The sequence below is a fragment of the Rhipicephalus microplus genome, chromosome X, assembly GCF_043290135.1.
Source record: "Rhipicephalus microplus isolate Deutch F79 chromosome X, USDA_Rmic, whole genome shotgun sequence".
NCBI classification, from domain to species: Eukaryota; Metazoa; Arthropoda; class Arachnida; order Ixodida; family Ixodidae; genus Rhipicephalus; species Rhipicephalus microplus.
In genome coordinates this window covers 479,168,632-479,196,126 of record NC_134710.1, presented here as the reverse complement: position 1 = coordinate 479,196,126, position 27,495 = coordinate 479,168,632, and the positions used below count along the sequence as shown (strand labels likewise).

General features: G+C 42.8%; 1 protein-coding gene across 8 annotated transcripts in view; it reads right to left on the bottom strand.

The window, feature by feature from the left end:
- LOC119160798 (uncharacterized) overlaps positions 1–26,355 on the bottom strand; it is a 188,499-nt gene extending 162,144 nt beyond the window's left edge. For 5 of the 8 annotated variants that reach the window (XR_012887730.1, XM_075880865.1, XM_075880867.1 and 2 more), the window contains exons 1-5: positions 26,051–26,355; positions 24,167–24,267; positions 22,174–22,245; positions 21,966–22,009; positions 19,590–19,693 (exon numbers count right to left, since the gene is read on the bottom strand). Coding sequence is in view for 7 of the 8 variants with exons in the window: in XM_075880865.1 (XP_075736980.1) it covers positions 19,600–19,693; positions 21,966–22,009; positions 22,174–22,245; positions 24,167–24,267; positions 26,051–26,090 (351 nt within the window). In the remaining variant the exon portion in view is untranslated. Of the gene's footprint in view, positions 1–1,676; positions 2,000–19,589; positions 19,694–21,965; positions 22,010–22,173; positions 22,246–24,166; positions 24,268–26,050 lie in introns of those variants that run through there. The other 3 variants (XM_075880868.1, XM_075880863.1, XM_075880869.1) reach the window with 3 other exon arrangements.
- Positions 26,356–27,495: the final 1,140 nt, after the last annotated feature.

The following is a 27,495-nucleotide window of genomic DNA, read 5'->3' as shown; positions in this document are numbered from 1 at the left end:
TTTGAACGCTGGAGGACGTGCTCCTCCGTGGCTCACTGGTTACCGCCTTGCACTCGCGTTTCAGAGGTCCCATGTTCGATCCCGCGCGCCGGAGTCTTTTTTTGGATTTCTTTTCATTTTTTTACATTTTCATATATATAGATACGTATACATATACAGTGAATAACGGCGATGTCGACGCTGACGCCAGCTGCAATATCCACCCAAGAGTGTCCATATAATTGATATCGCAATAAAACGAATCGACTGCTGAGTATAACCACGTGACGTCGCGAACACGTGGCCACAAAGGTGACGCTTGCTCTCGTCTAAGTAATTGTAGGACGTTCACTGCCTATCGACAACGATTCTGTAATTACGAAGGACATCGTAGTGCGGATCACAGGATATAATAGGGCCACTGGGGGTTTGATTTGATTGATATGTGGGGTTTAACGTCCCAAAACCACCATATGATTTAGAGAGACGCTGTAGTGGAGGGCTCCGGATATTTCGACCACATGGAGTTTTTTTAATGTGCATCCAAGTCTGAGCACAGGGGCCTATGGCATTTTCGCCTACGTCGAAAAAGCAACCACCACAGCCGGTATTCGGTCCCGCGACGTGCGATCAGCAGCCATACCTTAGCCACTAGACCACCGCGGCATTTGGGTGCACGTTAAGAACCCCAGGTGGTCGAAACTTCCAAAGTCCTCCACTACGGGGTCTCTCACAATCATATCGTGGTTTTGGGACGTTAAACCCCACATATCAATCAATCAATCAATCAATCAATCAATCAATCAATCAATCAATCAATCAATCAATCAATCAATCAATCAATCAATCACCGCGGCGGGGCCGGACGCTAGGGGTTTTTCAGCTGTGTGTACGGGCCAATATTACGCAGACAAAGACGGTAGAAGTTACTTAGCCCTGCACGTTCCATTCCGAGCCATATAGTTCGTGATCGGTTAAGAGAGCTGTTACAAGAGGCTGCGCGGTTGGCATGCGCTATCAAATGTGACAGAAATGAAGAAAAAAAAAGAGTTTAGCTATTTTGCCTCGTTTATGACTGTTATTGGCAGGCACTGCTTGTGTGTGAGTGTGGCAGGTAACGAGGTAAACGAGCTGGACTCTTTTTTTTTCTTTTGCTTAACTTCTGTCTCTGTGTATAGGGCATACCAATCACGCCGCAGCACAATGACATTTTTTTTTGTGCTGGAACGTGTTTTCTGCAAAACTACTAATGTTTATATTTAGCTCCCCGCCCCCCCCCCCTTCCCATCAATTAAAGAAAGGAGCGTTAAAGGGCCACTTCCCACCCCGCGTTTGAAGACGAGGGCGTGATTTTCTCCTCTTCTTCATACACACAATGCATTCTCCTCGCCTCTTAGTTATTGAATGCACGTGAGCACTAAGCGCTAGAGCCTATCAGGATTTCGCGCTTCTCGGCTGCACGCTGTTCTCGCTGCTTGCGCTGCTGTAAACACACAAAATGCAGTGTGATGGGTTTAGCGGGCACGATATTTATGCGAGACAAAGAATAACGGATGGGCGGCTGCATGGCAAAGCAGCGCAGGAGAAAAATCACATGCGGTATTTTGCGTATATCAACGAATCGAGAGCATGTACGCTGTAGACGTCTCGGCAACTACTGTCTTCTTCACTGCAGTTCGCCAAAAAGGACAAAAATATCGGAATAAAATATTGCGCTCTTTTTTATTTTGGGAGCCTGGCGAGTGGCCCTTTAAGGATAGCGCATATCAGTGGTCGAGAGTGGCTAAAAAGCGCTCGAGGCGGCGGTGTCGCAGCCGGTGGCGTGGTGGTGGATCGATGGCACAAAGTGAGGATCCAAGGGCGTGTGCCGCCCTCCCGGAGGCACGCGAGGTCACCAAGATATCCTCGTTTTGTGTGCGCCCTCGTGAAATGCCTGCAGGTGAGGGTGTGCCAGGACGATCTCGCCCGGATGAAGGAAGAGCATGACATGACCCGCGCACACAAGAACCGCCTTGAAGAGCTGCAATAATAGATATGTACTGCACTGGCTTTGGGCTCAATGGGCCAGAACAGAGGGCGGTTATTATTATTGGTCGTCAGGAGACGGCATGTTGGCTGCGGCGGCTGCATTTCCGATGGAGGCGGAAATGTTGTAGGCCCGTGTACTCAGATTTGGGTGCACGTTAAAGAACCGCAGGTGGTCTAAATTTCCGAAGCCCTCCACTACGGCGTCTCTCATAATCATATGGTGGTTTTGGGACGTTAAACCCCACATATCAATCAAGGAAACGGCATGTCTGCTGCTGCTAACCACCAGTGCGGCAGGTGCCCTTGCGAGCTGTCATATTCGTTGAAGCGGCACTGATTCCGCAAAGTCACCGAGTTTTCTTTATTGTTTTTCTTCCTAATACTATTCGTGTTATCGTTTACTTTCTCCTCTACGTTCACACAAAATGCGGTCACTTCATATGCTACCACTGCTGTACCGAAGGATTTTGTCCTGTCTTGCAGCCACGACAAACATGAAGGTTCCTTCGGCAAAGGGGATACGTCAGCGTTTTGGCGCTTTTAGAGGGGCCAAAGGGGCCGCCACCAACCCACAACATTGCACCTCTGTTCGATTCTCAGCGATTTACTAATGCAAGCCCCCCCCCCCCCCCCCCCGTACGTGGATTTCAGTGCGTGGGTACTATTATATAGGTGGTCGAAATTATTTGCGAGTTTATAACACTATTGCGTGCTCCAATATGAATATATCTCGCCGAAAGCCACAAATATATCTTGGTGCCCCGTCTTGCTCTTTCACCATCCATCCGATTGTTTGAGCTACAATGCGTGAATTAGGTGTACTATCAAGTAATGACTATTTTGTGGATGGGTTTCAGTGCTGCCATGTAGCATTTTAACCTTGGTGTTTTGCCTATTTAACTAATAAACGAACAGCGTCAAGGTTAACGCATGCCCGCGAAAATTGTTCAATTTGTGCAACACCTCCTTTATTTCAACGCCAGTGCAAACGCGCGTTTCTCAATGGGAGCCGTTGGTCCGCCTTAATTCAGGGAGTTTTCGTGATGCGGCGCTATATGAAGGGTTGCGCTGCTCGCGTCACACGCGCGTCTGAGCGCTTTCCCCCGAGGATGCAATAGACGTGTTTCCCACACCAATATCATACGTCTGTCAGATTCGCGTCTTCATGCTCTTCTTTCTGGCTCGAGACAATGCCGCCACCACGTCACGGAGCAGCACATGCAGAAACGTTGCAGTGACGCTTCCACATTGGTTGTTCGCATAGCGCCACCAACGGCGACACGCTATGTCAAAACACCGTATATTTCAAAGAGCCAGCGTGACTGCGAATATTGTAAACACGAGGAATGCAAGACGCCACCCCACGGATCTGTACAAAACTGAATGAAATATTACTTCATATGATTTCCGTCATGAGGTACTGCATGACGGTCTGCTCTTCTCCGTGACCGCAAACCACACCTGAAGGCTAGGCGATGAGAAAGAGCGGGAAAGGGCTGGATGAGAGGGTGGTGAACCGCTGAATCGGGCACATCTGGCTGGCATTGATAGAGGAGGCATTGGTTGGTGCATAAAATATTTAATGCCCTTATTACCCGAAGGTAGCGGCATCGAATCCTGGCTGCGGCGGCTGCATTTACGATAGAGGCGAAAATGCTGCAAGGCCTGTGTACTAGTGCAGACAAAATTATTCTTAAAAAGTACCCACAACAATGGCTCTAATGCTGATCATAGCCTCGAGTCCTGGCGTGCTTGGTGCCTCATTAGCAGAAGAATTGCACGACTCAAAAAGAAAAAAAAGAAGAGTGCTGGCATGTAAACATCAGCGTCGCTTTTTGTGAGCCAGCACCTCCCTGTCAACAGTTCTGATTTCTTCCGCACCCGAAGGACCATAAACGATCGAGTAATAGGTGCAATTAAAAGTCGAGCAAACGATAGACAACAGTTTGTGAGCAAGAAACAAATGCAATCTTTGCGAAGTGTCACAGATGCGCGCTCACGAACAATCACATGTACGGTTGTTAGTCGCTGCGACAGCATAAACAAACCACGAGTGAAAACACAAGCTTAAATATTAATGTCCAGAAAAAGAATCCAGTATCCCCAAAAAGTGCCAACACTTGCTTTGCCTGCTGGAACGGGTCGATATATTTTTACGTTTTACCAATGCAAGCATTTCCCCCACCTCACCCCAAGCTCAACCAGACACAGGCCACCACTTTGCGTCTACTTCAAACAAACACGTATCCTTCACCTGCCCGCTTTCACCTCATATTCCCGGACGTGTACACAACCTCCCACTGCCGGTGCTGCGGAACTCACTCAGCTACGCTTCCGTACATGCTGTGGGATTGCCCGGCACAGTACAGACACACTAACGCCACGACCCTTTCGTCGAAGCTCCATGAGGCTCTGAGGCTCTGCGGAGCCCCGCTCTTTACGACCAAATCTGGGTGACCCAGCACGCCCGTGAGGCGGCGTCGAGACAAGCCCTTGACGTCCCCTCGTGGGAGGCCCGGCCACCTAAACCAGCTGGTTTCTTATAATAAAATTTATTCCTCCTCCTTACCAATGCAAAGAGTGCCGAAAACAAACGACACCAACCACTTTCGCCGTCGCATATTATATTTGACCCCAAACAAACCAAAGCATTTCAAGACGTCTCAAAGACTCATTTTCTACGTATACTGCATCATTTGAGACGAGATTTAGCACGCAAAAAAAAAAAAAAAACCCGACTACAACTGCAACCGTTCGAATACATTCCATCGAACGGCGGAGCTTCGCATGCTTCAGTCAGTTGTCAGACCAGGAACGGCGCCGCCCGCTTGGCAATATTAGGACCCAAGCAATACGGCAGTGCCCACGTTAAAATGGTATATAGGAAGAAACAAAATGCAAGCCCCCAAGGACAAGCATGAATAAATCAACTTCAACGACAGTTCGAGTGGCAGAGGTATTATACGCGGAAATGTATAGTTCGAAAATAGGTCATGCCAACCTCGAGTGAAATGGGTAGTGATGATAAGGATAGGGCAGTTTCATATAAAACTACCGAGGAGATTAGGAAGGCCATACGGGGTATGTCACATGGGATGGCAGCTGGTGACGACGAAATAATAGTGCATCTTGAAATTTTTGCGCAAGCTCACAGGGACATAGAGAGGAAAACAAGCGGGTGCAATCTAACAACAAGTTGCTAGATTGCGCTCTCGGCCGAATCGCAGTTTTGCTTCAAATAACGGCGTGTCTAATTAAAGACACAGGATAATTTACTTGAAAGAAAGTATATATAGCTAAGCTTTGTACTCAGTGCCTCAAAACGGCAACGGTTCCAGCAAGCTGGAAAAAGGACAACATTATGCTTACACATAAGGAAGGAGACAATAATGACTTAAACGACTGTATGTCCATCAGCTTACTTCCGGTGCTTTAAAATATTTACGAAAATATTTCCAGACAGCATAAGAGAAACACTTCAATTTAACCAATACAAAGGGCAAGCTGAGTGCAAGAAAAGTTACTCTACTTTGAATCACATTCGTAATGGCGAACATCTCGGTCCTTACACTTATTTCTTTAATCCTTTATTTGATAAATCAGGCAACATAAAAACCTGCTGAATGCAACACACCCCTCTACTTAGCCTTCATGGACTACTAAAGGGCATTCGACTCAGTAGATATATCTGCGGTTTTGATTGCTATGTGGGGTTTAACGTCCCAAAACCACCATATGATTATGAGAGACGCATATCTGCGGTTTTGAAAGCAATAAATCGACAAGAACTGACCAAATCCAATGTCAATATCTTAGTCGACATTCACAAAGGCTCCACTGCTACATCAATTTTTCACAAGAGAAGCAATACAATTGCGACGAATAGAGGAGGTTCATAACAAAGGAGCAAGGTAATATCTCCAATGTTGTTCAACATGGGCTTAGAAGAAGTGTTTATACAGCTAGACTGGGAGGAAACACCCGGGAATCAAGGTGGACGGAGAATGGCTTAACTGCCTACGATTTACAGACGACATTGAGCTCTTAAGTAATGATAGCAATGAATTGCCAAAAAGGTCAGTCAGGAATGAAATGGAGATTCGGGTGCACGTTTAAGAACCCCAGGTGGTCGAAATTTCCGCAGTCCTCCACTACGGCGTCTCTCATAATCAGATGGTGGTTTTGGGACGTTAAACCCAACGAAATTTCGACCACCTGGGGTTCTTTAATGTGAACCTCAATCTAACCACATTCAAGCTTCAAGCATTTTCGCCTCCAGCGAAAAAGCAACCGCCACAGCCGCAACGCGATCTCGTGATCTCTGGGTTAGCAGCCGAGTGACTTAGCCCCTAGACCACCGTGGCAGGTCTTAAACACAGAAAGCAACAAAGGGACAGTATAGGCAAATAATTTATGTCATAGTGAAAGCTCCAAAACACACCTATAAAACGGCAACAAATGACAACCTCTAAACGGCAACGGAGTGTAGTTTTTCAAAATTTTCGGTGGATCGTGTGGCAGCTTGGGCTAGTTAGTATGACATGACGATAGTTAAAGCGCGAGAACAGAATGACGACAAAGAGACAAGAAGCACTCGTGACCTTCTTGTCCTTTTTGTCTCTTTGTCGTGGTTCTGTTCTCGCGCTATAATTATCGTCATTTCTGGAGGATGTTTCTCGGAGTGTATTTTTTGGACGAAAACCGGCAATTATCGTAGTTTATTTCTGGCTTATTTTAAATTCTCCGAAATTTGATGCTTAATTTTATAATATAAGCTATTGTAAGTTGTTTTGATTACTATTCAACAATATGCTTTGCACTGTTTTTGATAATCCTGTTTTTCAATCCTTTGATTTCATTTCACTTCCTCATCGGTCAACCTGGTACTGAAGTTGTTGATGTGCACTGCTTTGAACTCACCAAAGTGTAATTTTTTTTGCGGAGGGCGGGGGGGGGGGATGGGTAGAGGGCAGGAGCTGGTCATGTTGCTTTTCCTCCCAGCTTCGCTCATCTTCTACGTGAAACTAAATAATAATAATAATAATAATAATAATAATAATAATAATAATAATAATAATAATAATAATAATAATAATAATAATATTAGCCTCAATACCCTGAAATCTCATATTGAATAATATGCTAATACATTAAGCGCATTTTAAAAGTCGCGAAAATTTGAAAGCACAAACAAAACACATAAAGCCATGCGTAAACTTGGATACCTTCGACGGTCATTGCGAAAATCAACCAAGGAAATAAAGTTACTGGCTTACAAAACTTTCATTAGGCCCTCCCTCGAATATGCATCAGTTATATGGGATCCGTACACAAAAAACAACATTGATAAACTAGAACTCGTTCAAAGGAAGGGCATCAGGTTTGTTCATAATTGCTATCGCTGGCAAGTATCTGTAACTTCAATCTTGGCAGAATCAGAGCTGGATACATTGCAAAAGAGACGTCAGCTTGAACGGCTCAAGTTTTTGTACTCCCTTTATCATGATAAGCTGGCAATAGACAAGAGTAATTTTATCGACCTGGTTGGTAAGCGCTCGACGCGATCACACCACACGAAAAAGATAAAGGATTTTAGCTGTAAAACAGACACATTCAAAAACTCCTTTTTTCCGAGAACAACGCGTGAATGGAATCGACTTCCATCCAATGTAATTGATTGTACTACACTAAATTCTTTTGCTAAAGCATTGTCAGATTATCTGTAATTTTTTCGGTATCTTGGTCGTCACTCCGCTTTCCTAGTATCGCGACTTCTGCAAACTGATATGTGATTGCGAAACAATAATGTTGTTCTGATGTTTTTTTTTCTTTTTTTGTTGTTGATGTTGAGTGTGCCACATTGTAGCTCTGTTTTGTTTAGCGGTGCACCTCGGTCCAGATTTCTCCTGCTCTTTCCAGTCATGTCTTGTATATTATTAATAGTTTTTATCAGTGTAGGTCTGGCTTGGTACCAAACAAGTTGTTAAAAGTACCTGCTGTCACTTTGTTGATTGCGTAATTGTATATTTTTTGTTTTTATTTTGTTCCCGCTCATTGTTGCGGTTGTTTTGTGGACGTATTTGCGTATGTTCTCGCATTCTTTTATTTGTTCTGCCCGCTCCTGCCAAAGGCCTTTTTCAAAGGCTGGCAGTAAATCTGAAAAATAAATAAATAAAATACCTGCAAAAAAACTTCAACACAAAATGCCAACGTTTTCTTTGTATTACAACTTTCAAGGCCATTGTAATATAGACGCAAACATAGATTACGAGGTTGCTGCCCCTGGTATAGGTGCGCTCTTTTTGCTTCATGATTGACAGCTTTGAAAATGTCGTTTGAACGTTAAAAATTACCTTTTAAAATTGCTGTTGATCGACTCAATCAAAACTGTCAAAATTTTACTGGCGAGTGTTTATCGTATGTTTTGGAATATACACGAAAACAGGGGGCCCTATAGTTATAAAATTATGGCATGATGCTATCGCGTTCACTGCGTCACCCTTTCGAGGAAAGAGATTTTTTTGTTTTGAAAATTCAAGAAACTAATTTCTGTCTTCACCTACTGTTAAAGTTACTACCCCCCTTCCCGGCACCGCGCCGCCACCAATTCAGTAAACGGATGGATGGATGGATGGATGGATATGGCTGTACCCTTTAGATTGGGCGGCGGCTAGAGCCACCAAACCGTTATACTTAATGAACCAAAAACCAGATTTATTGTTTCCCTAAATAGTGAGGTTGAGAATTCGTACTTCGCAGCGAAGGGTTCAATTTTCACTCGTGTCTTGACTTTAGCTACCAATCAGAGAACCTCCTTCTAGTTATTTCTACCCGCTTAAAGTCTATTTTGTCTTCACTGTCCCTAAACCCCAGTGCTTTGAAAAACTCTGCGCCATCAACCTGAACTACAGGGTGAAGCCCTTTACAGAACATTATCAAGTGTTCGGCAGTTTCTTATTCCTCTCCCCACGCACTGCATACCGTGTCTAACCCTTCGTATTTGGCCCTATATGTCTTTGTTCGCAACACTCCCGTCCTGGCCTCAAACAGTAGAGAACTACCCTGAGTATTATCATAGATCCTTTCCTTGGCTATTTCCTGCTTAAAAGTTTGATAGATCTCCAGTGCGGACTTCTTATTCATGCCAATTCTCCACATATCGGTCTCAGCTTCCTTCACCTTCTTCTTAACCGATAATTCTTTTTGGTTTGGCCCCCTGCTGTTTTCTAAGAATTTACCAGTCAATTTTCTGGTTCGCTTCCACTATTTTGTATTGACATTCTTCCTGTACAAGTAGCTGAATACCTTCCTAGCCCAACGCTCCTCCCCCATTTTTCTCAATCGCATCTCAAATTTTATCTTGCTGCAAGCTTCCCTGCCCTCAAATGAGGTCCATCCCATATCACCTTGTACTCCCTGATTCGGTGTATTCCCGTGAGCTCCTAAGGCAAGCCTACCTTGACCTGTCATATTAACCACATAATCAATTCTGCTAATCGTACTCTAGGGTATATACGCCGTAACCTTTCGCTCGCTCATCCTTCTATTAAAAAAGTTGCCTTCAAAACCTTTGTCCGGCCAAAGCTAGAATATGCTAACGCGATTTTTGACCCTCACCACAATAACCTCACTTACGCCCTCAAATCTGTCCAGAACCTTGCTGCACGGTTTATACTGTCTAACTATTCATACACATCAAGCATCTCGGCACTAAAAGCAGAGATTAACTTATCCGATCTGGCTAAGCGCCGCAAAATCGCACGTCTTAACGTTTATCATAAATTCTTCCATTCTTTGCCTTTAGATAACCCATACATCAGAAGAGCCCACCGCATTTCCCGCATCAGTCACTGTAACGCAGTATATCCACCACAAGCCCATACTGTGACCTTTCAGCAATCGTTTTTCCTGCGCACTGCCCAAGACTGGAATGACCTGCCCACCGAAGTCACCACCATCATTAACACCCAAGCATTTAAACGGCTCATCGAAACTATCCCATCATAACTACCATTATATTGTTTGAACTTTATTTATTTCAACATTCGGGATGCTGAGGGCTGTGGTCAAAAAGCCTCTAATGGGCTTGACTGGGACCACGACCCCTTACAAATGGGCAGCATAGGCAACACTTTTATTGCAGTGACAATGTACAAAAATTTGAGCAAGCATAAAGCATAAAGTATAATAAGCATAAGCATAATAAAGCATAAGCATAATAAAGCATGAAGATTGAAAAGTAATAAACTCAAAAAAATGACCGTAATTATTTCCTTACACATACGATATCAATAAGAGAGTGTAACGATGCAAGAAAAGAAGATCGCAAGATTAGCACCAAAGTAAAAAAAAAATATGGGAAATGTGCCCATACGCTTACTACACTTACAATCAGATCACTACACGCCAGCCTGTAGACCACTGATGTCACTGTTATAGGACGGTAGTTGTTTATGTCAGCTTTGTCCCCCTTTCCTTTATAGATCATGCTCATCCTGCTAAGTTTCGATCCGTCGGGAACTTCACCATCAATTATTATTGCGCTCACTGCCTCTCTCAAAGCCTGCTTAGACTTCGGACCTAATGTCTTTATCAGCCTAATTGGAATGCCATCTGGGCCTGTTGATGTACTACTAGGAACCCTTTTTTCAGCCCTTTTCCACTCTTGTTGTGAAAATGGAGCCATTGCACCACTTGATTCGTCCTTGTCTATTCTGGCGCATAAAGTACTTCTTTGTTGAAATTTTTCTGTCACCTTTGTTCTTATATATTCAATAGCTTCTTCCCCTTGTAGCATAGCATCTTGGGCTGTAGTTATAAAACTCTGCTCTAGGCTCGTCTCATTTCTTAGGGAGTTTAGATGGTTCCAAAATTTCGCAGCTGCCTTTCTATCTTTTTATGTACTTCTGCCAGCCACTGGGCTCCCTTTCTTCTAATCTTTTCATTGATCAGAAGGGATGCATCCCTTCTACAGCTTAGAAAGGTTTCCCATTTTCTTTCAACATAATCTGTCGGTTCACGCCACTGCTTAGCATGTCTGTGTTCCCCTGAGGCTTCCTGACATTTTGCTTTGGCTCTCTTAACTTCCTCATCCCACCAACTTTTGGGTTTGTGTCTTCTTTTCCGGGGTGACTTGTCACGTGCCTTAGCAAGCTCTAACTCAAACAGTCTATTTAGATTCGTGTATGTCCACACTGTTTTATTATCCTCAGTGATTACGTTCTCATTTTGTTTAGTGGCTATTTCTATTTGCCTTTCTCATAAAAATTTTTCCTGTAGTTGCTCATCTTGTCTCCTTCCCACTTTCACTGCTCTTCCAAAACTTAGCTTGATACGTTTGTGATCATTACCCAGACCTCTGGAGCCACCTTCATCTATGTGCATTCCTCTGAGGTTATCATACATCCTATGTGACATCAGTGCGTAATCTATCGTCGACTGCAGCTTTCCTACCTCCCATGTTATTTGCCCTTCACACTTCTCGGTACTCTTGCAAATGATAAAATCATGCCTTTCACACATATTCATGATCATTTTGGCTGTTGGGTTGGTATAACCATCTATATCTTCTATGTGCGCACTCATATTTCCTAGAATAGTTACCTCGAACTCTCCTCCTAACTCCTGAATGTCCTTTGATATACACTCTACCATTGCCTGGTTTTCCTCTCTGGCCTTTGCTTCCGTCCACAAGTACACATAACCAAGGAGTGTCATTTGCCCTGCCACTTTCCCTTTTAGCCATAAATGTTCCTGGCACTCCTGCTTGACCCTTTGCCAGTCTGTACTTTTATGAATGAATGCCTCAATACCACTCCCCTTTCTGCTGCCGTCTGTTCTACTACAATATTCCCACGCGTAGTCCGCATTGTTAGGGGGTTGTTCAAACCCCGCGCCGTTGAAGCGCCGCCTACGGAGGCGGAAACACCGGCATGCCATCGCCGGCAATTTTGGGACCGGCGCACAGATGTACTCGTATGACTCAAGGCATTGTGTAATGGCTATGAACGCGTCAAACCAGGTGGCTGTGTGCGATGAAATCCCCATAGCTGGTTTGCCAAACCAGGCGCACTTGGCCATCGCTCCCAGTCAGACGCCAGTGTCACTCTTCTGCTGTGAATGACCGACGCCGCAATGGATGTCGTCTACAGCTTTAGGCGACAGAAACTTCAGGTGACGAGATCGCACAGACGTGAGTGGCGATGCTGATAGGTGACGCTTGCCGTTCGGCGTCGTGGCACAATACGAGCGACAGAAAGCGCGTTCTCTCTGGCCGATCAAGACCGCGTATATTGAGTGGTGTGGGGTGGCACTTCGGTCAGCAAATACTGGCGCCATAAAGGGCCATGACTTGTCCTTGCCCCCTGCGACACACTTACCAGATTGTCTGTGGTACTCGAAACCCGGCGGTGGCAAGCGTATACCGTGACGCATACCAATCACGCCAGGTCATGCCGGAGGGCGTGCCGATGTGCTCACACAAAGGGGGAACATTTATAAACCTGGTTAATAAAAGCTGTAGAACGCAACGAGCAATACCGTGCAGATGAGCCACTCCAGTGAACCAGCTAAACTGCTTCGCCCGTGGCCCTGGGCTTCGCGCGGCTGCAGGTATCGTGGTTCCATAATGACGCCACCAGCTAATCCACGAACGTTACACGTATATTACAGGGAGCAGGACGAACTTCGGAAGAACGCGCCTTTACAACCGCTGGGGTCGGAGAGCTGGTTAAACCCACGGGAATCTTGCACGTAAGCTTCCCAAGTATTAGCAGCGGAGCTGTTTATGCCGGACGCTGGTTGTAATGGGTCAACAGAAAACTGTAATCATCATGAACCGTCCGTCCTCTTCGTGTTATGCTTCCTTCCAGAACGAGGGCGCCTGTTTGAACTTGAATATCAGGTATGATTCCCAAAGTTAGCGATCAAGATTTGGCGAAGTTTAATACTTCAGCTAGCTAGCTGCAAAATTTTCAACTGTTCTGCGAACTTTTTAACCTAAGGTGTGGCAATTGTCTCGAAATTGATGGGAAGTCTGCATTTCCGCTGAAGGACCAGGTTACTTTGTAGGCGCGTTCACTGCTGTAAGGGTGCACGTTAAAGAACCCCAGGTGGTCAAAATTTCCGGAGCCCTCCACTACGGCGTCTCTCATAATCAAATGGTAGTTTTTTGGGACGTTAAACCCCACAAAGCAATCCACTGCTGTAAGGCCAGCAGAAATTTTCCTGGAGGAAACATCCTCGATCTCAGCTTTCTTACACTGTGAACAATGAGGACCCTCCTTCACGGAGAATGCTGAAAGTATAGCGGTGCCGAGCAATTCCGTTAGCAAGAATATAACTATCTCCTTAAGATGTAGCAACTTCATGGAAGTCATGCTTTAGCAGAGTTACCACAGAACAAGCCGTCACTCTATTCAGGTGACAGATCTTATCCCGTGATTAAAATACAACAATTTCTTTCAAACAAGGCGTTCTTACGTATTCGATACATTATTTCAGTTAATACAAAAATGTTTGTATTGTTTCACACAACAGCCTACTGTATTGTTCTGCACAGCAGTCTGCTGTATTGTTCCGCCCAACAGTATGCCGCACCACAGCTGTGCCATGAAGCCTGCTAGCAAAATATAGCAATCGAAGATTTCAATTTTGTTCTGCGAGCCTGTGAATGTGAGTTATTTGTGTTATTTGACGGAGAGTTTTGTTGACTGAACACGCTGTTGATTAGCTTCTGGGCACACCTCATCTGCAAGTGAACACGGGGTTGATAGAGTGATTACAACGTACTATATGTTTTGCACAGGTAGCATAATTTTGTGGAATGAATGCAGTCGTTCATGGCTAGCTCCCTAAAGTACCTGTTTGTTATGTACACAACACCAAATTGAACAGGAGTCCAGTTGAACAAAACTCCGCACAAAGAACACAAGAATGGAGTGTGCCAAAAATACAGGCACAAAGAGCACATGAATGTTTATAGAGCTAATCGTGGCATGAAATGATGAAGATGGGACAGACCTTACATACACAAGCCTGTCCTATTGTTGTGATTTGAAGTGCTACGTTGAACTTTATGAAAATGTTACACCAGCAAGGCCAAAAGTTTACCCGTGCTAAGCTCATATGACATCCTCACTTTCCCATTTTGCAGATTTCTTTCTGTTGAGGCAATCAGTACATGCAAAGATGCTCCAAACTACGTGTGAAATAATGAGTGTAAAAAGTTTTCTTAGACTTGCAATGAATAAAGTTGCATAGAAGTGTCCCCATCTATGCAGGTTGCAGTTTCAGCATATCTTGGCAAGAAGTCAGTGAAGGTTGACCAGTCTTTTAGCAATATACATCCTCGTGAACATGTTGTTTTTGGAAGGTAAGGGTTTACAACAAATAAACCAATATACCAAGTCCCCCTCCCCCCGATCTGTCTCAAAGCCACTTTCAAGCACTGTTTATATAAAAGCTATGCCTTGTTGTCCAGCAGTCAAACTCAGTCTTGGAACAAGCTGTACTGGTGGCAATAGCAGCATCCCCCTTTTCACTCTTTAAACCTCTGAACTTTTTTCGGCCGATTTCGCCAATAGGAGTGGCGTCGCAATATCCTAGTGTATTTTGTAGAATACCTTCCACCGATAATGCGCAGGTGTGTAGTCCGTGAACGTATTGCCCAAGGTATACATGGAGCTCACATTATCTGCATCTTAAATTTAACAAATCCTTATCCCAATCTAAGATCCCAGAAGACTGGAAATAGGGTAAAATTACGCCTATACCTAAATCAAACACTCCACATTTGGTTACTTCATATAGACCTATCACCCTCTTGTGTACAAGTGCAAAAATATTGGAGCATATTTTGTTCAAGCACTTATCAACATTTCTAGAAGAAAACAAACTTATTGACCCCAGGCAACACGGCTTCCGAAAAGGTCTATCTACCGTAACACAAGTATTAGAAACAGTACATGAACTCGCCAAAACGCTTGACAGGCAAGGTCAAACAGGTATTATTTTTCTAGATTTTGAAAAAGCGTACGATCGCGTGTCGCACCAAAAGCTGCTTTTAAAACTTCAACCCATACTGAAGAACGATACACTTCTGTCATGGATAAAAAATTACTTAAATTTAAGACGACAATGTGTAACAATTGATGGTACGTGCTCTCCAGCAGAGACAGTTATATCCGCTATACCTCAAGGTTCGGTGCTTGGGCCACTTTTCTTTCTTGTGTTCATTAATGACATAGTACAGGATATACCAGTAAAAATTAGACTATTCGCAGATGACTGCATCCTCTATCATGAAATTCAAAGCCGCTGCAACCAAGTTCTTTTGAATTCTTCTTTAGCGAAAATACAAACTTGGTGTTCAACGTGGCAAATGAGTGTTAACAAGGCTAAAACGGTAGCCATGTCAATAACGCGTAAACAGCATCCCCTAAGCTTTCCATATTCCATAGATAATCACACTCTTTCCGTTGTAGAAAGGTACAAATATTTAGGCGTAATTATTACCTCGGACCTTAGATGGAATGAACATATTTCGTATATTACAAATAAAGCCATGCGTAAACTTGGATACCTTCGAAGGTCATTGCGAAAATCAACCAAGGAAATAAAGTTACTGGCTTACAAAACTTTCATTAGGCCCTCCCTCGAATATGCATCAGTTATATGGGATCCGTGCACAAAAAACAACATTGATAAACTAGAACTCGTTCAAAGGAAGGGCATCAGGTTTGTTCATAATTGCTATCGCTGGCAAGTATCTGTAACTTCAATCTTGGCAGAATCAGAGCTGGATACATTGCAAAAGAGACGTCAGCTTGAACGGCTCAAGTTTTTGTACTCCCTTTATCATGATAAACTGGCAATAGACAAGAGTAATTTTATCGACCTGGTTGGTAAGCGCTCGACGCGATCACACCACACGAAAAAGATAAAGGATTTTAGCTGTAAAACAGACACATTCAAAAACTCCTTTTTTCCGAGAACAACGCGTGAATGGAATCGACTTCCATCCAATGTAATTGATTGTACTACACTAAATTCTTTTGCTAAAGCATTGTCAGATTATCTGTAATTTTTTCGGTATCTTGGTCGTCACTCCGCTTTCCTAGTATCGCGACTTCTGCAAACTGATATGTGATTGCGAAACAATAATGTTGTTCTGATGTTTTTTTTTCTTTTTTTGTTGTTGATGTTGAGTGTGTCACATTGTAGCTCTGTTTTGTTTAGCGGTGCACCTCGGTCCAGATTTCTCCTGCTCTTTCCAGTCATGTCTTGTATATTATTAATAGTTTTTATCAGTGTAGGTCTGGCTTAGTACCAAACAAGTTGTTAAAAGTACCTGCTGTCACTTTGTTGATTGCGTAATTGTATATTTTTTGTTTTTATTTTGTTCCCGCTCATTGTTGCGGTTGTTTTGTGGACGTATTTGCGTATGTTCTCGCATTCTTTTATTTGTTCTGCCCGCTCCTGCCAAAGGCCTTTTTCAAAGGCTGGCAGTAAATCTGAAAATAAATAAAAATAAAATAAAATACCGAAAAGCACTGAAGATTTGAGTGAGGTAATCGGTAAAGTATAATGCAAATATTGCAACGCAAATTCCATGGACCAAACAATTGAAAAATGGTCACCGAAACCTAAAGAACGTAAAGAGGATGTTGCTTAAGTTTTCCATGCAACATGTTCTGACACAGAGCTTGTTAGACGCTGCTGAGTGACAAGACATAGCTGCTGCCTGAGCAATTTTACTATGCCACCTCGTGTACAAAGGTGAGAAAACAGAAAACTTTTGGAGTCGCCATCCATTCGTTACCATGTATCAGCTTCCAAACACCCACCCTTCTATCTATAAAAGTTTACAAGAAAATATGTGACCAGTGGATGGTTGAACTTTGCACACTTATTGCCAGCATATACTGAGAACGCTACCTGCATAGATGGCAAAGCTTTCTCGTCATTTTGTTATTATTTGCTGTGCAAGGTCAGAGTAAACAATTTACCATCAAGCCACAAATACAGAGTGTGTGGGGGGGGGGGTAGTTTGTCTATATGCACTGTGCTGCGTTATCTTGCAGATGTGTGAGTCGTACCTGCGGCTGCGTGCCAAATTAACAATGAAATGTACTACTACACGCTTTTTTTATACAACTTTGGCAGATGTATTCAGAAACATAATTGTGAAAAGTGCTGAAAGCCCGCCTATGAACAGCTCCACTTAGCTCCTTTCTGTATGTGTGAAAAAGAAGTAAAAAAAAAGAACTATTGTAGCAGCAGCAATATTCAGAGTTTAAACCACTATGGTGCCTACTACGTACATCACCTCTGTTTATACCACTATTTGAATCACAAAAGCAGATTGTATTTCTGGACAAGAACTGATCACATGCAGAAAGAGAGGCAGGATGCTGCGAAGACCTATTGCTATAGTAGACAAGAACTCAACGTTAAACACACTATTTTCTAACTGCAAAAGAATTTAGAGATTAGCATAACAATTTCGTTTAATTAGTGCCATGGTGCGGCAGTTACGTTTTCTGTAACTACTGACAACATGGAGAGTTATATCGGACGAACAAAAGAATTTTGCATTATAAAATGAAATCCTACACAGGACAAAGCATATTGTAGACCACTGCAAAGACCTACGTGGGGCAGGGAACAAATTGGAACGGCAAATTTGGAGCGAGAAACAGGAGCTGTGAGATAAGAGGATCAGGACTTAGTTGTCGTTTCCGTAGCCTCAACCCATCCAGCACTCTGTCACTGCGCGTGACAAAGTGCTGGATGGGCAAAAGCCGCCTTATTCATAACATCATGGTGGAGGTATTAGCCTGATGAAGACAATGAGTAATGTATCAACACAAACGGTGAGTATTAAACTAAGAAGCAAGGCTTGCCTCTATAGTTTTTTTTAAATCCAATAAACACTACATGACAGTTGTACATGCTATTATGGCAGGAGCTAACACGAAGATGGGGGCTTGAATGAGTGTCATATTGCTAAATAAGTGTGTTGTTTGGGCCAATGTTTGAATAAGACAATTCTTCTAAGTTGTGGCAGCAACCTATATGCAGTTTGCTGCCTCGCTAAAGAAAAGTTAAGTTGTCGAATAGCAAGCTCTAACATATGTTCAATGACTTTTTTTCATCAGGTATACATCTCAACACATTCATTACAAATCCTAAACTGCCACAAATTCTTCTATTGTAATGATACTGGGTGCATAACTTACGCTGCAGAAAACTAGGTATTTAGCACGGGTCTGGTTGCTCAACAGTTTTATAACACTATGTCCATGATGCTAAACATGAGTGATTCAATAAGAGGACATCCGTTTACCAGAGCAATAAACCGTATCAAGTTTACTGCCACAACTTAGACGATTGATTTTTGTTCGACCATTTAAAATTACTTATTCTCGAAAAATCTTGATTGGCTACAACAACAAACTTTATTTATTTGACCCTCATTTAAGCCCCTCCCCCTATCATCATCTTAACTTTTCCCATAATAAGACAACTGTCATGTAGTGTTTGATATAATTTTAAGATATCGACAGTAAGCCTTTCTTCTCAATTTATTGCTCACCCTTTACGTTTATGCTTCAATGAGTGTCTTGTCAGCCAAAGAACCCAGGGTAAAAATGTGTGAAGGTGCCTTCAATTTTTAAGAGCAGAAGTATTTTAAACTCTTGGTAAATGCACTTGAAGCAAACAATGTAATTTAATTTTACAAGAAAGAATCACTCTTGTAAAAACTATACTAAAACACCGCATTTTGCCATGTTTTTTCAATTGATATGTGGGGTTTAACGTCCCAAAACCATTGTATAATTAGGAGAGACGCCATAGTGAAGGGCTCCGGAAATTTTGACTATCTGGGTTCCTTTAACGTGCACCCAAATCTAAAAACACGGGCCTACAACATTTCCACCTCCATTGAAAATGTAGCCGCCACAGCCGGTAATCAATCCCCCGACCTGCGGGTCAGCAGCCGAGTACCAATTTGCCATGTTTCTTCGCGACCAAAATTAGCATCAATTAAAAGAAAAATAATTTCATACCATTGTTATAAATTTTTCTGACAAAGAAACAAAGACTGGGGTAAAAGCATGAAGCAACAATCATGTGTCAGGTATTTTTAATTAATTGATTTGTGGGGTTTAATGTCCCAAAACCACGCTATGATTATGGGAGACGCCGTAGGGGAGGGCTCCGGTTATTTCGGCCACCTGGGGTTTTTTAACGTGCACCCAAATCTGAGCACACGGGCCTACGAATTTTCACCTCCACTTGAAATGCAGCCGCCGCATCCGGGATTCGATCCCACGACTTGCGGGTCTGCAGCCGCGTACTTTAGCCACTAAACCACCGTGGCGGGGCTGTGTCAGTTAGTTTTCTCCGATGACTGAATTTCTGAGCATATGGTTTGAAAGGACTCTGCTGTATTAGAGTTTTTCCTCCAAAATAGTGCTGGAATAACTTCTGCCCACATTGAGGCATCAAAACACTAGTTTTGGAAAATATTGCAAATGGTCAAAAAACCACTTCACCTTGAACTCGCAAATACTTACAGGTTATTGATCAGTCACAGTTTCTGAGGCAGCCTGATGGCTTCTGTGTGTCCATCTCTACTACCTTCTGTCCGCATTTGGGCCAGTTTTTGTAGAATGTCCACCTAAAAAACAAAAAAAAAACATCAGAAACAATTCACTTTTCTAGCATGCCTCATGCAACACAACTTAAATTTCGTGACCTCATGAGGTACTAGCCTTGAAAGCATGCTAACAGCTGCTGCTTTATGTATGTATATCTCATACACTATTCGCAGACTCCAAAATAATGCCCATTCATTGTTAAACAAGAAGTCCAACAGAGAAAACAAACTCAACATTTTACACTAGATATAAATTTAACTTCTTAATATTCACTCAATAACCTATTTTCCTTACGCAGTATATGTTGAAAAGACTGGGCATGCAAACATGGCCTCAGGTGAGTCAGCAACTTCAAATACTAACTAACAATGAGATGGCAGACTAACGGAACATATAAGACAGCTAACCAGAGGCCCATCATTGAACATATCTTTATATCAGGAAATAATGCATGCCGAAATTCGAATCATGCAGTTTCGTACAAGCACAGAAATGAAGAAATGCATGGAATGGTTAAGGCTTGGCATAGCGACATGTAACTCAATGAGGAAATCAAATGCTGTGCAGTTATCTCGTACATAGACCAACAGGCATGCCATCTTGATCGATATCTCCACTTGCCTTGTTTTGTTTCTAGCTTAATGTAAACTTTTCTAGTTGGTGTTTGCGGTGTCTTGACTATTCTCTCGAGTCCATGTTTGCATGCCCTGTTTTTTTAACATGAATACCAACCTACTTAGCAGCTCACCTCTCCTATTTGAAATATGTATACAATCTAGAATTACCACTTTGTTCATTTGATGTAACAACAATAATGTGGTTCTGAATCTGAATGTCAATTCAAGAGCACTCAAGTCTCTAGTGTTTTAGCCTCCTTCTAAAGTGACTGCTGCCCCAAAGATCAAATTCGCTGAGTGCGGGGTCTGTTGACATGGTAGCCTAGCTGTAAGCAACGTAAGGTAAATTTTAGGACTATGAAAATACCTCTAAGTAAAAGCAAGACACGCAACTAGCAAGGAGCCACATATAATTGGGCCTAGAATCTATTTCTGGTAACCTCGAATGCTCTGGCGCCGGCCATGCACCTCGGCGACTGCTCAGCTTTTCTTTCTGAACCAAAGCTTAGTAGAGTCAATATTGATATCTACAGATTGCTCTAAAAACAGCAGTTAAATTGCCAAAAATTCAAAGCCGAAAGACCGAAAAAAACTTCACGACTATTACAATATAAACACCTCATGATGCAAGTACACACGAAACGCCGTTTTAGATGTGCTGGTTGAACAGGTATTAGGTAAACAAAGCAGCAAAGCAATGAACTTCCAGCTATGTAGCTGCAAAAGGCGAGAAAGGAGGTGGCTCTAGTGCCATGCAAAATCCATGAAAGTACTATCAACAGGAAAAGTTTGGTACATGTTGAATCCACAACAAATGCGAATTTCCGCTATGTCGGTACTTAACGCTTGTAATGAGACTGGTGACTGCATAGGTCGGAATGCGAAGTGCAGTATGGAATATTTATTTCAAAGTTACATTCTCAGAGAAAGTGAGAATTTAGCTTCATCGAACATTTCGTGTCCCGCAAACTTTTGCTGTTGATGGTACATATTGAACATACAGAATGTTTCGTATAATGAACATTTAAATAGTGACAGAAGCTGCAGACTATTTTACAGATGAGCATTGTAAAATATAAATAAACAAGCCATGCAGTGCATAAATTGACCATTCATAATTGAAATGTCAAAAACTACTAAACAACCCCACCATCTGAAATTTCTGATAACTGCGAAATTGAAAATTGTGACCAAGTTGCCACAAATTTTGTGTTCTCATGAAGAAATGATGAAGGCACAGCCAATGAAACACACATTGCAGCTGTTTTCAGTTTCTCACTTGGCTTCTCCATTGTTCTCATCGTGAAGAGGGGTACGCATACTTACCATCATGACTACAGTCATAAGGCAACAAAGCAAGACGTCAGTGATTATGCAATCAACGTGCCGCCGACAACTAAGCAAGGCCTTGTTGATGTGCCGCTGTACCAGATCGGCATGGTAAGGAAGTACTTTGCAAGGCATAGGTAAGATAAACAAATATGCAGCATGCCTCAAAACGGCACAATCTATACGGGGTAACTTTAGGGCCAAAGCACTATTTCATATTGCAGAGAGAACCAACCGACAGTCACTGCAGCATTACATTACTTTGCTAGCGAAGAGTATACACTGGTCAGGCAATGAAGGGGGTGACTATAATTGTTTTTCGAAATGAAGTTTCTGTGATACTCACACAATGCGATTGCTGCAGCACTCTGTATGAATTAGCAAGATGGTCTGGAAGGTGATGAAAAAGAAAGACAGAGCCAAAGCTGCCTATTAGCACTTTGAGAGAATATAAAACCCACTGTGCAGGGAATTACTTTTGTAGACATATTCCTATAAGCTATAAAACTGAATATTAACATGCTCAATCTATGCAACATAGGAATGTCTCACACCTTTGCAAGAACTTCACTGCGGTGGCTGCACTGTCTGTGTAGGCCAGAAGCCGGCCCATGGCTCTCAGGCATCTGATACGTTCGTTAAAAAGCACTTGTGTCTCACATCATTGTAGCACTGCTTTTGGGAGGTGTTTTTAAAGGTAACAAAAATAGCAGAGCACAATTATGTTCTCTAAACATTCACATGAAATCCACATTGGTGCCTTAAAAAAAAAAATCCAGCTATAGACTGAACCACAGCAGTACTCTCTTCTGTTATAATGGAGCATCTCATTGCTTTCCCTGGCCTGGTTTTCTTGTTTTCACTCATGAGACAATCCAGCAGAAGTTAAGCTTTAGTTGGGGAGGAAGCATTTTAAAAGCATAAATTTATTATACAATATAAAAAAATGATGAAATAATTTTGCATGATATAAGAAATTATAGCTTTTGTGATGTCCCACCATCAAGAAATGAGTGAGCATGCTGAGACGTTAAGGTGTCACAAAATAATAGAGTTTCTTGAAAACGCTATATACAGGTAATTCTGCCACTGAAATGTGCTGTCACTGCTGACTCTGTAGCTGCAAGTGCCTACTGACTCTACTCGAGTGCGCTTAGCAAACCTGTGTAATGATATTGACAGCAGAAAAAACCCAGATCTCGGTTAGCTGCCCCCATCACAGCATCATGTTGCTTCACTTGAGGGTTCCTGGTATGGAGGATGCAGATGCTTGAACTTTGTAGCTAGGTCGTACCACAGTGAACGAGATCAACATGTGCTCGAATTACGTGATCAGGTGAAAAATGCTCCATTGTGCAATTATCTGCAACAATGCAGTGTTGCTAGCTACCAGTGGCTTCACCGTACACCCACAACAAATTTTGGAACCAGCAAGATTTCACAGTGTATACAAGCTTTTGAAAACAGTATTCAATGGTACCAGCCACATTTTCTATGTTTATATGTAGATGCACAGAACCTACACACAGCAGCTAATAATTGTGCCAAGTAGAAGAGTCCATTTTAGGCATTCTATAAAATTTATAGACAAAAATCAGGCACATCACTCTAGCCTGTTGTTTAGCATCAGAGGTGAAACTGCGTTTGCAAATGCACACAGAAAAATTTGCAATTCGCCTTGAAAATTGGTAAAAACTAGGTTCATGTTTGGCGGAAACAATTCGCTTGCAGTAAAGACAGTCCAAAACACTGCAAAGATAAGGTTGTAAACTTTAAAGTGATTGATTGATATGTGTGGTTTAACGTCCCTAAACCACCATATGATTATGAAAGACGTCATAGTGGAGGACTCCGGAAATTTCGCCCACCTGGGGTTCTTTAACGTGCACCAAAATGTGAGCACACGGGTCCACAACATTTCCACCTTCATCGGAAATGCAGCCGCCGCAGCCGAGATCCAAAGTGGGTCACTATTCATCACACTGTGCATGCATTTACAATAAGATAAGAATGCTTGCTGCAAGAAACAATAAAGCTTTACAGTTTTTGTGAATTCCTCTTGCTAGTACCCCATTCTACAGAAAGGCAACACGTTGCGAAACCAAGTCACGTTTCCAGACGAAATGCACTCGCCATGGTGACAAATAGGTGAAGTTCTCTTTTACAGCTTGATTTATTGTAACTAATAACTTTGATAACAATTATTTCTTCATATAGCTAGCAAGACCCTTTCTACAGTCGTTTATGTGAAGCAATTTTATCTCAGTAGGAGGTCACCAGAATAAGGGCCACATAATAATAAGTGAAAAAACCCCGTGACTGGTTGTGCAGCAATTTTCCACCTTTCTCATTCATGGAAACCATTGCACTTCTTCCTTCAATAAAGGTTGCACATAATTAACACTTTGGCATGAATAATGTTGAGTTGGTAGGTAGCATACATCCTGATGTCACTCGGTATACCCTAACTCATTTTTCAACATTTTCACTTCTACATGACTTGCTCAAAACAACACTCTTCTTCATTAATGAAACTTTGTACATTACCTTTGAGTTAGCCACAGATGCTGAATAAGCACCTCTTAAGGGATGCTCGCTCAGCGTGTGGTCAGCACTGCACAGTTCATTAGGGCACTTCTGTTTGCTACCTGCAGTACGTAGCAAAAAACTTAGGCATTCAAACAAAAAAAAGCAAGTATGGCAGCAGCACTTCGTCTTTTGGAGATAGAGAGGGGAGAGGGGTAGTGCAGCATTGTTCTTCATAAGCTACACACACATGCATTACCTGTTTTAGTTTGGCGCATAAACAGCATAATGAGTGAAAATTTTATCGGAGACAAACGGCCTCATATTTGAAATCGTCCAAAGAAGGCAAAAACACTCACTTGCTATTCTACAGTATATATTCTGTGCCATCTATAAAAAGTATGCAAAGTGTTGAATTGCACTAACACCTGCACTCTAATAAGCCAGTGTGAAAGCACAACGTAGTGCACTCACTTCGCTGTTCAGCTGGTGCTTCCGAAATTTTCTGAAGTTGCACAGACAGCAAAGTGGCCTGGCCAAATTAAAGTATACCCAATCTAACAAGCACCGCTGGCTTCAACTCCCAGGGACAGCACCAAATGAAGCCATTTATTATTGGCATGCAATTAATTCTATGTACCTAAACGTTCAATTAAATATGCAAGTGTATTTCAGTTTCATGTTAGATTTTTATTGTTAATTCTTCCGCGTGTCACATTTTCTCTGATGCTGGGTATCGAGATAAATGCAAAATGTTTTTAAAATATAGTATTACAATATGTTTACCAGCAACAGTCGTACTACATTATACCAAGTAGTGCTATCGATATCACTGCAAACATTCTGAGCAATGACAACGGCATATCTCAGAGACCTTCAAAGTCTTTCATTGAGCTGCAGTTAAAGGCGGCAGCCACTCAATGAACTTTGAACCCCTTCTTTTAGAAACCGAGTGAGCTGCTTTTTTTCAAAAAAACTTGCGGGCACGAGGTCCAGACATTGACGGAAGTAGATATAGCCCCGGCAATGGGGACTATACCGTTTAGAGTTGATGTGCCGGCACTCTTGCCAAACCGTTACAGTGAAGGCAGCTTCTTCGTTCCTTTTCGCCCTATAAGCATGGGAAGTGCCCGTGCTAACGTGTTGTGCATGCCTCGGGGTACTTCAAATCAGGCGACCTCTTCCGTATGGTGTTTCCATTTTCCTCTTTTTAATGCATTTTTTCTGATGGCTGAATAGCGAGAGCCGCATTGCGCCACAGCATAGGTCACTGGCGCCTATCTGAGACGAGAAAATCACTAACGGACACTGCGAAAATAGCGAGAGCCAAAAGGACAACAAGCTGGACGTAACTTAAGCAACTACTGCCGGCACAAGACCTGCAAACGAAAAAAAAAACGCTGCAGGCATAATAAGCCTCGCTAATATCCATAAGTGCATTATTGCAATCAGATAAAGCCCAGCAGTCACAATCCCTGCTAATCAAAGTGGCTTGTGTATTAACACGGAACACGCCAACTGAACTTCGCTTGTGTCGCCTGATAACGCAACTGCTACAAAAAGCATTCGATGCGCAGTTTTGTCGGCCACTAACCCGGGACGTAGAGGAATTTTCATCAACTAGAACGCAATGCGTACTGTAACACGACACGTGACAGCAGCTCCCAAGCCCCCACCGCTGAACCCCTAGTAACCAAGTTCGTGGTCAGGGGCACGCGACACCGTTGCATAGAATTTGCAAATACGCTGAGCCCGCGCGCGCGCAAAAAAAAAAAAAAGCCGCTTGCGACTAAAGGCTCTGTGCGACTTTGAAGCAGCGTAAACACTCAAGACATGGGCATTTTGTCGGCAGTCTAACAGGCCGAAGGCGGGGAAAATTCACGAGAGCCGTTAGGTAGGGCTTACCATATAGCGATATCCATAAAACTTGTTCGCTTGTCGACATGGCGGGAAAGCTTCGACACAATGGTGACTCGAAGCAGTGAAGTTAACGATACCTTGCGTAAACTTCTGGTGGCATATTTTCCGGCTTCACGCAAAACACAGGTTAGCCGATCAGAATAGGACAACGAATACACGTCTCGGTGTCGCAAATCGCCATTGAACACGGTCGTTTCTAACTAGTCCTCGACCGCGACGTTCCGCCGTGACAAGCGTCCGTGTTGGCTGGCGAGCGCCGCGCATGCACGACCTTGCAAGCGCCGCGTACATACATCACGTGACCACATCATAGAGATGTGTTCGCGAGCGGGCCGGCGCAGGGCAGCCTGTATTGGCGCGCGCGGCGGTGTTCTGGTGTCGGGAAGGAGCCCTTGCTCTGAGGAGTTTCTTGTTGAAACAATATTGAAACCATGCTTTGAGGTTGCGGTATAAGCTCGTTGTATTCGCTACACACTCCAATGCAGTACAGTAACCTGTGTACTTGAGAATAAGACAGTTCGTAGAAATGGTGAGGCTGTCGTAGTTAACTTTTACATGTAAAAACATTATAAGTACACCAGAAAATAATGCGTACGCGTTGTTTGGTTGACACGATAAAATCACGAATTCAGTTGTGAAAAACACGTACACCCCCTTTTGTTGCCTACCATTCCCACCACTTTTTTTATTGAGAAGCGAGTAAAACAGAAAAAAAAAAGCTTCCTGAGCGAGAATAAGAAAAAGATTGTGCACCAGCTCTGGTAATTTCAACGCACTTGGTTTTTTACTTGTTGTTATATGCGTGATCTGATAACCCTGAAATGCTCGTTGACAGAACATATGAATTTTCCCATCAGAGGTATCACAATAATTCGAAAATTCCCGCAAGCTCATAACAACGTGTGAAACCCACCATATTATCGTTATTGGTTTCAACGACATATCAGTTATGATAATGAGATGGAACCACAAATGTTTATATGCTCTCTTTGACAAAAAAGTCCGCTTACAACAATGCCGCTGTGCCGCATTACCAGTTATATCAAACAAGTGTGGCTGCTGTGTGTTTCTGCCAAAAAAAGGGGGAGAGTAATGCGCGTGGTGGGTAATCCTCGAAAAGAAAGAAGAAAACCAGAAATGTTTGCGTCCCAATACCCCTCTATTATTATGAGGGACTCAGTGTGCTAGTGGTCTTTAGAAATTTCACTATCTGACATTCAAAAAGATTATGAATAAAAATTTCAAAAAATTTACGAAAACACAAAAATTCTATAAGGAAGGTGTGAGTGTTCCGCTAAACAATGTTCACATATTTTTGTGTAATTTGGTTGCATTTTTGGAATAGTGTCATTGCGCGGCGGCAGCACGTGACACTTGCTGTGATATTCTCCGAGACACACTCAAGGTGCAGGTGTTCAGACCCTTCTCTT